Source organism: Misgurnus anguillicaudatus, chromosome 21 (genome assembly GCF_027580225.2).
Source record: "Misgurnus anguillicaudatus chromosome 21, ASM2758022v2, whole genome shotgun sequence".
NCBI lineage: Eukaryota > Metazoa > Chordata > Actinopteri > Cypriniformes > Cobitidae > Misgurnus > Misgurnus anguillicaudatus.
Genome location: NC_073357.2, coordinates 49,507,343 through 49,522,609, shown reverse-complemented (window position 1 = coordinate 49,522,609; position 15,267 = coordinate 49,507,343). Strand labels below are relative to the sequence as shown.

General features: G+C 37.4%; 1 protein-coding gene across 1 annotated transcript in view; it reads left to right on the top strand.

Annotated features, from left to right (window-relative positions):
- The first annotated feature begins 1,900 nt into the window (after positions 1-1,900).
- The window catches only part of m1ap (meiosis 1 associated protein), a 50,254-nt gene continuing 36,887 nt past the window's right edge, over positions 1,901-15,267 (top strand). Inside the window, exons 1-4 of the mRNA XM_055211761.2 lie at positions 1,901-2,197; positions 2,907-3,162; positions 3,279-3,461; positions 6,151-6,340. Coding sequence (XP_055067736.2) covers positions 2,196-2,197; positions 2,907-3,162; positions 3,279-3,461; positions 6,151-6,340 — 631 coding nt within the window. The 5' untranslated portion in view covers positions 1,901-2,195. The remainder of the gene's footprint in view (positions 2,198-2,906; positions 3,163-3,278; positions 3,462-6,150; positions 6,341-15,267) is intronic.

The window sequence follows — 15,267 nt, the reverse complement described above, 5'->3', positions numbered from 1 at the left end:
CTTTTTCCATAATTAAGTGCTATGATTGGGTCCCTAGTGCTGGTATCAACCTAGAAATTTTGAAAAAGATCAACCCAGTAACTTAGTTTTGGTAAACCATTCTCTACAAGCACATGAAAAAATAGGTCGTTGAAATTTGGCTCTCCTTATGATGTCATAAGGAGCTCTTATTATAATAATACCACCCCTTAATCCAACCACAGCACTACCATTTAGTGCAGAGAAAAAAATAATTCACAGAACAATTGAGTTTCAATTTCAATAAACCACTATCATTGTGATCAGTGTTTGCACTTCATCTGCTCATGTGCTTTTTAAAGGACACACCCAAAACGGCACATTTTTGCACACACCCAAAGTGGCAATTTTAACATGCTATAATAAATTATTTATATGGTATTTTGAGCTAAAACTTCACATATGTGCTCTGGGGACACCAAAGATTTGACATCTTAAAAAATTCCTGTGACATGGCTTTAAGCTTTGTATAGTTAGAACCCCAGTCATGTTTTTGAATGGTTGTGCATCATTTTCCCAGTTACTGCTGAGACAGGAGAAATACAGATTTCAATGTTGCACTTCCTTCTTTCAATGTGATAAAAATTATCATTTTGCATCATTGAAAGCAGGAAGTCCAATATCTTTGTTGAGGGGGTGAGACTACAAACACCCCTTTTCTAGGTCAAATAGGCACCAAACTCGAAATGTATGTTACATTTCGACTACAAATATGACACATTTTCAATAAAGATTAATATTTTACAGGTGAAATGCTCCTTTAAACAAACTCCACAAACCCGAAGTGTTTTTATGGGTTGTGTTCCTGTTCCCTTCCTAACTTGTAGACACTGTTTTGAGATGAGACATCCCCAAGCATTCCATAGCTTGGATTTCTGTTTTGCCAATTTAGTCAGGCGGTGTCACTACTGGGATTGAAGCCTTCGGCCTGCTTTACCTTATCTCTAAGAAACAGATGTGGAAGCTTCACGCTGATTTCTTCCTATACCAGAGAGGTGATGCGTCTTCATGTGTCAGGACTGATTTCACAACATAGCTTTTAGCTAAAGCCTCTTAAGGCTTCAGTAAGGGAGTCTGCAACAGTGCCTTTGCTTGGTGTCATAAATCACTGATTTTATTCATGCAAGAAACTTAACAGCTAAGATTTGAATTCATATTTTTACTTACCATATTACGTGAAAGTCGTGAAGCTGCACCATGAGAATCTTACTTGATCTCAAATTATTTTAAAAGAAATTATGAAATGAAAACTGATTGTTAAACTATATGTTTGATGTAATTGAATAGAGTAAAACATAATTTTTTTATTCAATTTTACTCAACTTGAGTCAATTCAAGTCGACTACCTACATGGATCTGTGGAACAGCATACTTGATTCTGATCACAATCTTTTTTCATGCCAGATTAAACAAAATACTAAACTGTCATAATATTTTAAAACAATATTTTATGTCCAATTATTTACTTGTGGCAAGAAGGCGTAGTAGTTTACATCTAGTCAGTAGTTTTCGCAACGTAAACCCCTTAGTATATAAAATACAGTATAAGCACTATTTAGTAAATATAAGCTATAGTAAACAATAGGCTAATATAGTAGTATACTCTTGTAATTATAGTATAGTATAGTAGTACAATGAATAGGCTTTTAATTACACTGTAGTATACTATAATATTTACTATAGTAAGGTAGAAACACTGTAGTATCTAGGCATTTCATTACAGCTTACTATATTAAATTGTAGCCTATAAATCTTTATATTTTTTATCTGTAATACAAGACGGTTTATTATATTATATTAGTGGTGCTTGCAGTTATGCAAAATTATATTATATTATATTATATTATACCCCTAGGTGCTCGTGTCGTGTGCGCGTGCTGTTTCGTTTCCTGCAGATCACGTGCACAAGCAAATATGGAAACAGAATGTTTTATGTGATTTAAAAACTTTGATGAATGTCGTTCGTCTTTTGGCAATTCTTCTCTCTGTTACAAAATATAACAATAATACAAAAGCCTGAAGACATTTATGCCACTACAAGTCAGCAACAACTTTTAAAATCACCAAATTTGAGTGACTTTACGTTAACTGGAATGTCAACGGTCAACGGTAAGGTTAGCCAAGCACGCGCAGCAGAGATAACTTACATCTGAAGACGGGCAAGTATTTGTTAAATAATGTAAATATCTATTTCTTTATATTAAAACTAATCAACAATTCTAACAATTAACAATATCTAACAATTACATCCACACTCTGGTTGCATTTTAACAAAACAAAACAAAGAACCAACAACAACAACACGTAGACCAGTAAAGATGGCGCATGCGTGTCACGAGTATCCCGAATCTGTGAGGGAACCGTACAGGAATACAGAAGAAACACCTGCTCATCCTTCATCAGCTTTCTCATCTGCTGATCGTCCCAGGACAGCGAGTCTGTGGAGCTGTGTATGGAGCGGACAAAGTGTCTTTTGTCCCCTGTGTCGTGCTTAAAACGGAGGGAAAGCCCGAGGCACAGCATTAGTGCGCTCAAAGAGCTCTCTTGTCAAGTGGGATAGCATTGATGAGTCCTTAGATTGCAAAAAGCCGCTGCCTTATTTAACCAGTTTGCCCCTTTTGCCCTGGTATGGCCAACAATATCACTCTTTGTGTTTTACAGAACATATTGATGCTCTCCGGTCTTTACTCATTTCTTTGAACACTTTGTTCCCATTAACTGATATGATTAAGCCCGATGTTTCCCGAAAGTTGTTGTTGTTATTTTGATATTGTGTTCTGTTGAAATAAACTTTTGGTTTTATTATAGAAATACCTGTACCATTAAGAGGGTAATCATATTTAATTTCACATTTTCACATTAAATATTTTTTTTGTGTGTGTGTGTAGGATAGCCATGAGTGTGAGAAACAGATCCTGCTCCTCCTCCATCCTTCAAGCATGCAGTTCATCCTTTACCAGACAGCCATCCCGTGTTTTGATAGTGGATGCATCGCCGCCCTGGTGGTCAGAGACATGCCCTGTTCTGTGTCAGGCTTTGGAAAACTTCTTTATTCTCACCAGCAGTCTAGCAGGTCCTGTCCGCCTGCCGCTACTCAGTATCTTTGCCATCAGCGTACAGCTGGAGTGCCTCCTACCCTTTGTGGTAAGGATAAATATGTGTAGGCACCATGTGCATAATCAAATAGTAAAATAAAACTGCACCTCTTTTAATAATCTTCAATTCCTAAATTCATTCCTTAATTTCTTTTGCTTCTGCAGCATGTTAAGGGGAATTTGACACGTCTTCTTTCCTGTGTGGAGGAACTGCGTTCTCTGCCTCGGGAGGGCTGTGTTCGGCAACGGGGGGCACTCATTAAACAGGCAGTATTGGACAGCCTGCAGCAGTTTAAACAATACATGTGTCATACAGCTCTTGGGGACATAAACAACAACTGCGTTGAGGTGACAGCTTGGGTTTACATCTCTAATACTGAAAGATAATTAGATTGGCATGAGCAAAGAGTCTGAGGCTGGTTTAATTCCTATAAATATCATAAATTCCTATTTAATGATAAGTCCTAACATAATGAAGACATGCCTTGGTAACTCATCTTTTAAATCAACAGTGAATGTCTTTTGATTTATGCTTTTGCCCCAGGCTTCATTTTAGAGTGATTCAACAATGCTTTCTTTAAACCACACATCACAAACAAAGAAATTGCACAAACATTCACATTTAGATTTCCTTCCACTGAATTCAAAGATCATTTAACGTCCACCGTCAGCCATGAATGGAGATGTTGGGGCACTAGCACAGACCACATGGCCCTCAGCAACTACTCTCCTCTCAGGAGGCTCCATTTAAACCTAGCACTAATGTCTCTCCACAGGAAGCAGAGCAGAGGTCAAGTGAATTTAATCAGATTATAAGTATGTTTTTTGTAGCATAAATAGGATTATATGGTGCATATGGGGCTCGATCTGGTCTCACTTTGCAGTGACAGTACAGCAGAGTTTTTGTCATGGTACAAAAGATGTCTATTATGTGATGATGTATTTATGCATTATAAAATTAGCACTGACTCCCTCCGTTTAAATATGCAACAGATCATAGCAGTTATTTGTACTATTCAATGGAATATTTCTTTAGCTGAGGGATTGGCTTTGATGATATTTTATGTTTATTACATTCTTACTGTGTCTGTTGCTTCATACAGTTAGAGAGAGAGAGAGAGAGAGAATGTTTTTGTGCTGTGTAGTTTCTGAGGAATGTTTCACTGAAGCCTTGACTTGGAATGTATTTCAACATGAGAGACAGCTGATGACCGTCAACAACAGCTTTTATCTTTGCAGTCATAAAATCAAGGCCATTACAGTGCATTGGGTTTTGCAGTCTTATGGATACACTGTGCATGCATTGTTTGAAAATGTCAGCAGAATTTTGCCGTGACTTGCGACATACAGAAAAACATCTAGCATATTATTTCAGAAATCAAATTTTTGTTGCTAATCGTATCTTAAAGAGCACATATAATGAAAATCTGACTTTTTCCATGTTTAAGTGCTATAACTGGGTCTTCAGTGCTTCTATCAATCATGAAAATGTGAAAAAGTTAGTTTTGGTAAACCATTCTCTGCAAGCATGTGAAAAAATAGCTCATTAAAATTTGCCTCCCCTTGTGATGTCAGAAGGGGATAATACCGCCCCTTAATCTGCACTATTCAACCACACACTGTCATTTAGTGCCGAGATCAGCTAATTTGCATTTAAAATGACACACCCCAAAATGGCACATTTTTGCTTACACCTACAAAGTGGCAATTTTAAAGGGTCAATCTACTTTAAAAATATGCTCATTTTCCAGCTCCCCTAGAGTTAGATATTTGATTTTTACCGTTTGGGTGATGCTAATGGTCTAATCAGATTCAATGGATTATGCTAAGCTATGCTAAAAGTGGTCCTGCCAGACCCGGAGATCAGCTGAATGGATTCCAAAACGGTAAGAATCAAATGTTTACCTTTAGGGGAGCTGGAAAATGAGCATATTTTCAAAAAAGTGGAACGTCCCTTTAAAGGTAGGGTAACAGATTTGATCCTGGAACATTTTTAGTTATGCTGGTTAAAAGTCTCCTCACATCCTGATAGCAATCACTGTGTTAAGTTGTTTAAATGTATTTGTAGAAATGTATGTCATCTGTGAAAGGCGTAGGACCAAAAAATGTCCAAACCAATCATAGATTTTGGTCCGAACGGACGTTTCCTTTTTTGTCCCTGATACGTAAGCGTAATTTGAATGCCCACCGCGCAGCGAGTCCACGCAGACACCATACGTCATCGGCGCGTTCAAGTGCGCTCACACAAGTCTGGGGCATTTTTTCTGTCTGGAGTTATTCACAGATTATGAAAGTGCAAGATAGATGCTTTTAAATGTACAAAAACTGCTATCTTAAACATGGAGAGGCTTCTTCGTGATCTCAACTAACAAAAAAAAAAAAATCTCATTATGTCGAAAGTTGTGCTGCCGAAGGGTGTCACTGGTTTCCGTGACGGGTCACATTTGTGACGTCAGAAGGGATAATACCTCCCCTTTATCTAAACTATCCAACCACGGTGCTGCCATTTAGTGCAGATATCAGCTCATTTGCATTTTAAAAAGACACACCCAAGCACATTTTGGCTCACACCAACAAAGTGGCAATTTTAGCATGCTCTAATAAATTATCTGTGGGGTATTTTGAGCTAAAACTTAACATACACACTCTGGGGACACCAAAGATTTATTTGACATCTTAAAAAGGGCTTGTGAAATGTCCCCTTTATATCCATCTATCAAATATGGGGTTAATGAACTGTATTGCAGGTTTTGTACATATACATAAAGTGAAAGTGACATGATTGTCAAGTATGGTACTGTAGTCCATACCCGAAATGTGACCTGGGGGGACCAATTTGGGAAACATGCCTTGCACAAGGTCACCTCAGTCACAACCTGCCAGTCATGAGACAACGATCAGGTTATAAGCCTGACTCTCTAACAATTAGGCCACACTCGCCCCTAATGGTTGCATGCCTGTTTTGCTCATTTTTGATGATCTTCGTTTAACTGCATGCTTCAGTAATAACTAACATTGATGGATTTTTATTTTGTAGGTGACCGTGTTGACCTGTCAGTCAGGCCACGCGGTTTTGAAACAGCTGGAGAAGGATCTGAAAAACTCTGATCTGATGAGTCTACGCAGACTTCTGGTTATACACATCAGCCTACAGCAGAGTCTCTCAGAAAGATCTCCAACCTGTAGCCTAGACATCCCATCTTCAGAAGATCACAATGACCATGAAGGTAACGAAACTTACATACCGGTAGTCAAAACTTGAAAGGGAAGTGTACTTTTAGTCACGTTTAAACTTAGAACTGCCCTTTATACCCATGCATGAAATACAGTAGGGGCACAATTAATGTGCAGTACTTCTGCTGTGTAACATCTGCTGGAATAATGGAGAGTTTAGCAGGCATAGTTTCCTTTCAAAAGATGAAATTAAAAGACATGACTAACATATGGCAAGAAATTTCTATCCAAAATGGCTTTTGGATTATGCTTTGTTCTTTGCGCATGCTTTTGCCAGGAGTCTGAGCCGTCTCTTGTTTTCTGCACAATTACTTTAATTAAGGTTTTGTGGTCGGCAATCAGGGTGAAACCCAGGCAAACCAGGCACCAATTCAGAAAACAGAGCCAAATCTGTATGTGATCTAAGAAGTTGTTATTTAGAAATCAAGAGATTGCAGGTGGAGAGACGTGCAAGGGAAGAATATTTATGTTTGCACATTATAAAAAAGCAAGAGATTACATTTAACTCCTGAAGTCAAGGAATCACTCTCTACATTTCATTTTTTTATTTTAGTTCATATACATGATTATGGTAATTGTTACACCCTCATTCACATAAATACAGTACCTGGGCAGTGTTCAGTTCCGGCCGAAATGTTTCTATTGGTTTCATTTAATGCTCTTTAAAGCGTGGGTGGCATGTACGCCACACAAATTTATTGACTGTCTGCAGCAGTGGGGAATTAAGTAGAATTTCGGCTGGTGAGAGGCAGCTCTGATACGCCTGTTAAACTTAAATGTCTCCATGTTTTACCCTTCTCCAAAAATGTTTACCGTAGTGCCTTACAGTATGTGTGTGGAATTTGTGTATTGCTCTTTTTATTTCTATATAGTAAAACTACATTAAACCTCCTGGCTCCCACTGCTATAGACTCAAAAGGGTACATCCATGGAAAATAGGGTGGGCCGGACATTGAGGAAGAGGAAAACTTCCATACAGCTGTGCAACAAATCACAACAGTTCCTTTCAATTAAAGGGACACTCCACTTTTTTGAAAATATTCTCATTTTCCAGCTCTCCTAGAGTTAAACAATTGATTTTTACCGTTTTGGAATCCAATCAGCTGATCTCTGGGTCTGACGGTACCACTTTTAGCATAGCTTAGCATAATCCATTGAATCTGATTAGACCATTAGCATCGCACTCAAAATGACCAAATTGTTTCAATATTTTACCTATTTAAAACTTGACTCTTCGGTAGTTACATCCCAGGCACAATTGAAAGCTACCAAGGGGACTTTTTTCGGGCACTGCGTAATATCATTGCACCAGCTGCAGCCATGGTACGGCAGCAAAGTCCTTGATTATTATGCCGGAATGAGAGTATAGTTCCTAACTTTTAATTTTAGTACACAATGTAACTACAGAAGAGTCAAGTTTTACATAGGAAAAATATCAAAACTATTTGGTTATTTTTGAGCGCAATGCTAATGGTCTAACCAGATTCAATGAATTATGCTAAGCTTTGCTAAAAGTAGTACCGCCAGACCCGGAGATTGGCTGAATGGATTTCAAAACAGTAAAAATCAATTGTTTAACTCTAAGGTAGCTGGAAAATGAGACTATTTTCAAAAAAAGTGGAGTGTCCTTTTAAGAAAAAGCTACTTCTTTTGAAAGAGCATTAGGTTTAGGTAAACACAATCCTTTTCTTGAATTAGCAGATACATAATATTAACTGCTGTACAGTCACAGACAAATCACTGAACATCAGACTACTATGATCTAGCAGATACTGTATGTCTAGTAAAGGGAACTTTGAGGTCATGCAGTCCATTGTGTTCAGCTGGATCAAGTCCACACCAGTTTTATTATTGATTGTTCTCGGAGGGGAGAGGCTAATGGGATAATAGCCTCATGTCAGTTGACTGTACACAAACACACAACTCCCTAGCTTAGTTATGACCCTGACTGCTCCCCACTGCTCCACAGACTCAGGTGTGAGCAGCTAGAACGACACTGAGGTCTCACATCCCTCCCTGTCTGACATCCTGTTTTTTAACTTCCAGCAGACAAGCTCAAGCACGAGGAGGTGCTCACAATCAGCATTTTAACTGAGGAAGGAAATAGGACTGAGTTATTTGTAAGAGAGATAGCCTGTGTTCGAGAGCTCTTCTGCATAGTACATAGAGAGAGAAAGAGAAAGAGTTAGTGTTATCTGGGCCACTTTCTGTCTTCAAAGGCCGTTTCATTCCTATTATACTTGATAAAAATTGGAATTGATTTGAATATTTGACACATTTTGTCAATACACCACAATGACAGTAAACAGACATTATTGCTGTCAGTTTTTCCAGTGACAAAGCAAACAGAAGTCATTCATTTTCAGTGTAAATTGCCAGTTTGGTAACTTGGTAATACACAATTCACAATTGTTTGTCATGCTTAATGTATGCGTTCATAATCATTTATCAGAAACATGCTTAATGCTGTTTTTTTGTACTGTGCAAACAATATTATAGTCAAATTTACTTTAAAGAAATAGACCCCCCCAAAAAAAGCTTTTTCTGTGTTCCTCGGAGGTAAAGCTGACAGAAAAGAAATGAAGCTAAGTAAATGATGTCAGAATTCCTGGGTCTATTTTTTATCTTGGCTTTGAAGTTCCACTGTGTAGATGTAGATGGGAATATTTGTGGAAAGAATGACCAAGTGTGCAGCACACCATCAATTAAGTCTCATTGGTGGAGTGGTTAAAGGAATATTCCATTTTCTTAAAAGAAAAATCCAGATAATTTACTCACCACCATGTCATCCAAAATGTTGATGTCTTTCTTTGTTCAGTCCAGAAGAAATTATGTTTTTTGAAGAAAACATTGCAGAATTTTTCTAATTTTAATGGACTTTAATAGAACCCAACATTTAATACTTGACTCAACACTTGACAGTTTTTTCAGCGGAGTTTCAAAGGACTGTAGACGGTCCCGGACGAGGCATGGGGGTCTTGTCTGGCGAAGCTATTGTCATTTTTGACAAGAAAAGTGAAAAATATATACTTTTAAACCACAACTTTTCGTCAAGGTCTGGTCCAGCGCGACCTAACGTAAATGCGTAGTGACGTAGGGAGGTCACGTGTTAGATATATAAAACGCACATTTGCGGACCATTTTAAACAATAAACTGCCACAAAGACATTAATTAGTATCAGTTGACATACAACAACGTAGGAACGGTCCTCTTCCAAGACGCTTGTAAACACTGGGGCGGAGTTTCGCGTTCGTCCTCTGTGACCTCTTGACGTGATGACATATTGCGGTGACGTAGTGAGGTCAGCTGGCGCATTACGACCGGATGTACACAACGAGAAGTTGTGCCCCAAAAGTGCACATTTGTTTTTTTTTATTGTCAAAAATGACAATCGTTTCGCTAGACAAGACCCCCACGCCTCGCCCGGGACCGTCCACAGTCCTTTGAAACTCCGCTGAAAAAAACTGTCAAGTGTTGAGCCAAGCACCAAACGTTGGGTTCCATTAAAGTCCATTAAAATTTGAAAAATTCAGCAATGTTTTCTTCAAAAAACATAATTTCTTCCGGACCGAACAAAGAAAGACATCAACATTTTGGATGACATGGTGGTGAGTAAATTATCTGGATTTTTCTTTTAAGAAAATGGACTAATCCTTTAAAGGGAGACCACTACTGAGAAAAATTCATATGATAACATTTTACCAGTCAGTGATCACTTAAAGAGCACCTATAGTCCGATTCACGATTTTACATTTTCTTTGGTGTGTGTGTCTTAGTACTTGTTTACGATATACAAGGTATATAATACCGCATGCAAAGAACATAGAAAATACACAATAGAGACAAACATACAGCATATAATATTTACAGTGAGGAAAATAAGTATTTGAACATCCTGCTATTTTGCAACTTCTCACATTATGGAAACCAAATGTCAATACATGGACGGTCAAACTTGAAGTCATTTTGGTAACAGTCAGTGGACCCTATAAGGAAAGTAGGCCAATAAATCTATAAAATTATATGCAAAGGGTTTTTGTCTTGATTGTAGGGTTATCAAATGAATAATTATCTTGAAACAATGGTTGTTTTTCTGATGGCAAATGCTGCACATGTATATAAGCCTTAATTCAAGCTAATTTGTTTTCCAGCCATGATTTAGGAGCCTAGACTGGAGAACTGTGGTTCTTGTTGGTGTTATTATGATGAAAGCTCTTGTAATCACAGACGCTTGGCAGTATGTGGCTAAACCCTTGACCTGATAAAAGATCAGCTGCTCACTCAAGTGACTACATTATCAGAACGTTAAAGTATATGTTTATTCAGTGATGAATAAGACTGTTTGAACCACTGAGTACTTGACCTTTGACATTCAGATCGCTTGCACAGCAATTTATGTGAATTATGTACAGAAAATGAATGCATATTTAACAGTGGCGGCTTGTGACTGCTCTTCTGAGGGGCGCAAATTTAAAATATGTGTCATGTGTGTTGCTTGTGTTTTCAAAATATGTGTTTGTTGCATCATGTGAACCATGTGCATCACGTGTTTTGTCAAAATACGAGCGTGCTGCACACGCCTCAAAGAAATTTATGATAAAAGAGACGCTCACGTTCACAAAATACACGCAAGACACTCCCTTAACAGTAAATTCTGATTACGCATGAGATTATGCGAGTATCTGGCAAACGCGAGCATATCTTTTATTATAAGTCCTTTAGACGCATCTGCAGCAGGCACTTATTTTGACAAGACACATGATACGCATAGATTCACTCGACACGCCGAACACATATTTTGAAATTACGAACCACACACATGACGGGCTACATACATGTTGTGACGAACTTCGCATCGTGCGCCCTCGAAAAAAGAAGTCACTGGCCGCAAGTGATATCTAATGCATAATACGTTTTAGCGACACAATTTTGCTACATAGTTCATTTTATAGATGAATAAATCTACAATTAAAGATTTATTTGGTTTAAACAAGTCTGTAGGTAAAATAAATAACAGGCACATTACCATAATCATGCATTCATTCATTAAAGGAAATGTTCTCATCACTATTTTTAACAGTTTTCATCTCTCCAAATGTTTTTTTATTTATCTTTCTGTAATCTTAAAGAGTAGGTCATGTTACATGCAATATAATCTGCTTACAATTCTATTAAAAGGGGACAATATGAGATTTATTCTAAAAAGTATTGTAAAAATATTGTGACTCAGTACTGGATTGAAGGTTTGTCCAAAGTAGGAATTTTAAAAATGTTCAAATATACACCTCTCTCCAATTTGAAAAAGATTTTGAATGTTTAAGTCTAGAAAAATGTTGTCACGCTCCACCACTCCTTCGCCAGAAGACAGAGCATGTCTAGATGGTCCACTCTCTCTATATATTTCTGTCATTCTCTTGCCCTTCAATCTCTCCATCACTCTGAACTTTTTCTCATATGCCTTGCCTCTCTCTTTACGGCTCACACTGTTTTAAATCATTTCAGAAGGGGTAGATTTAGCTGTGTGGTTTGGAGAGCCATGGGAGCAGACGAGTCTTGTTGTACCACCCATGCCCATCTCTAAATATCCATCGCACCCCTCCTCTAAGTCTGTTACGTTGCCATGGTAATTGCATGGTGCGATTAGGGTAACATGCTGATGTGAAAACCAGGGCCTATGTTAATGTCACCCAGGCTGTTGTTTGGTAAAATAAAGTGTTAGTGGGTGTAAGCGTTTGGAATTTTTTGGATATACAGCCAGTCGTTAGGAAGCTTGCCGGCAAAATAGATTAGCATCATGGGGCTGCTGGCCACAACAACAGACAGAATGATGAGCTGTGTTTCATTGTTAATTGTGCAGAAAGGCTGCGCTCTCTCTGTGTGTACACCAACCATCTGTTGCTATTACATCGAAATTGACAAGTTTTCTCATTCTCGATTTTTAGGCTATTTTTTCAATTATGCTAACTCATTTACCGTAGCCAAACGAACATAAAGACTGAAATCTTTATGTGCATGTCTCAATAGGTTTTCTCTTTACTAGCCAGCAGTGCTGTAATAAAGTTTGTTATTTATTTATTTATTTTATTTATGCTTTTGGCAGACACTTTTATCCAGAGCTACTTACAGTGCATTACAAGCTATACATTTTTATCACTATAAGTTATTTGTGTTTGTCTTGTGTTTTTTGAACCATCTGTGATCGAGACAGGGTGGATTGATAGACCAACATAAAAAAGTTACAAAAATCCTGTTGTGTAGATCTAAGTTGAAAGAAACTATTATTTACATGTTTAACAAATAGAAGATCAAAATAAACTTCAAGGGCCCTATCATACACCTGGCGCAATGCAGCACAATGCGCGACACAAGTGTCTTTTGCTTGTTTCAACCTAGCAAACCTAGCACAATTATCATTTTAACGTTTAGCGCCACGTTGTTTAAATAGCAAATGCATTTGAACCCAACTTTGCGCCCATGGGCGTTCTGGTCTGAAAACGAGGTGTGTTCAGGCGCATTGTTGGTGCGTTGCTATTTTGAGGCAAAAAATAGACTACGCCATTGACCAACTAAAACCTGGTTTAAAGTCCATGGTGCAATATTGTTTTTGTTATTTAATGAGCGCGTTAGAAATATGCGCTTATAATCGGGACGACAACGCGGGTTTGATTATCACACACTTGAATGATTGTGCAGCAGCACAAAAACGCTTTTAAATATGAAAAATTAAAGGATTGAACTGTAAAAGATTATTATTGAGTCTCTTGGACATAAATGAGGACCGATTATGAGACGTTAGAAGGCGTAAAGAGCTGCTTCACCTGTAGCCTTGTAAGTAAATATATGCTTTGCTTTAACTGCCTGCTATTTTTACTTCCACAACTGAAAGAAAACGGCTTTTAAAGGTTTTAATAAAAAAAAATTCTATACAAATAAAAAAAACACATTTTTTACATGAATCTTAAACTGGTGGTTTTCTTCCTCCGCTTAGTTTTCAGTTTACAAATTCCGCTTTCTAAATAGGGATTAGGCATGGCGCCAGCGCAACTTGCTTTTAAAGGGGATGAGAGCTGAGACTCTCACTGGTTTATTGCACATTACGCCCAAAACACACCCATTACTCATTACGAGAATAGGAACAAACCTATTAGGTCATGCACTTGGCGCATAAACCATTTTTCCTGTCGTTAAATTAGCAAAAGTGGATTCGGACAATGCGCTTAGATCGTTAAAATAGGGCTCCAAGATTATTGCATGGCTGTGTAGGTTGTACTTAAAGAGCTGCTAGTAGCAACACGATCTAGTAACAAGAGTGCTTCGGTTGTATTTCTAATCAGCTTTACAAAATATTTTTTGTCAAGAAAATAAGCACAAAATTCAGAAAATGTAGATATTTTTACATTTTGTTGTCTGAGGGTTTGACATTTTATACAAATTAGACTTTAATGTGAGTATTTTGTACCTCAGCTGGTATCTCTTATCAGCAGAATTCTTGTTTTTGCATCTTTGTTAAGGGGAAACATTTTTGCGTTAAATGTGGTGAGATACTTTAAAGCAGCGGCACATATTTTGTGGAAACACTCCATTAGAATGTAAGACATTTCCTTTTTTCCCCAAATTTCAGTTAAGTAACATCTGGCTCCTTCTTTTTGTAGCCCATTAGTGAAGTTTGTGTTGTATGGAAATGACTATGGGTTGCATCTAAACAAGATAAAAATAGTCACTCCCATAATCTTCCTTTAACAAACGCATGCACACAGATATTAGATTTAACTTGAAATGGCTTGATATCAGTGCAAAGTAATGAAGAAAGCTTTAAACACTTTATCTGATTTCTGGGTAATCCAGAGCTGTTGGGTGTTGTTTATTTGGCAGTATGGGGTGCGGTTTTAGATATGCTACATTTTTCATCATATTTTTGTGACATCATATTTTATACTGTGTGATGTATGCATTTTTATAAAGCACAAAAAAGGTTACATTATTCCTTCAAAATACATTTTCAAAATGAATGAGCATTAAATCGCTCAGGTTTACATAAAGCCTAGCTGAGTTATTATAACAGTATGGATGTATATAAAGTTAAGATGTTAGAGTCTGTAAGTGTGATTAGAAGTAGGGTGACTAATGTAAGCTTGCAATAAAAGAATGTGGAGTCTGGTGATGTCAAAAACATCTCTTGCCTGAAGGGAATCTGCAAAACAAGGCATATCCATAAACTCTCATTTATCCATGCAAAGTAGCATGACAGATTAACTATGACTCATCAGTAGGAGTCTTTGTTTAAGGATGCAGACATTCAATTGGCTCTTCACATAGAGAATCAGTGTCCTCTGCCCACATTCCAAAACATCAAAAGAAAAAATTTACATTGTGTATGTAAAAAAAACCATATTTTCCGAACATGCATGCTATATGTCCACATACATAAACTAATTTGATGTATATTTAAATGAGAATTGCCATACATTTACCTGTTATAAAATTAAGTAAATCACTAAATCTGTACTTAAATATCAACTCTGTTGTGAGGTAATACTTCAAATCAACCAAGAGGCAGATACAGAGATGAAGGGAAAAGGGCAGGCAGGATACAGAAAGATGATTTATTGAATAATCTTAGTTGCATTTTCAGTGGTCTGTCTCATTTTGCCGATGGTCGGACGTCTGACTTCGTCTGACTAGAAGCAGATTTGCCGTGTTATTATACAAAATACAGACAGTGAAAAATTACTGTTTCACAACCTTCTCCTGACGTTTATAAAAACCTTGAAATGGAGACCATTGAAGACTCATATCAGCATTAAAAGACAATACAGCGGCAACATAAGATTAAACAACATTGAGAAAAGTAATGTAGAATAGAATATCTGGTCTGAATGAAATTAATATAATATAAAAGAATAATAAAAAGAATAAAAG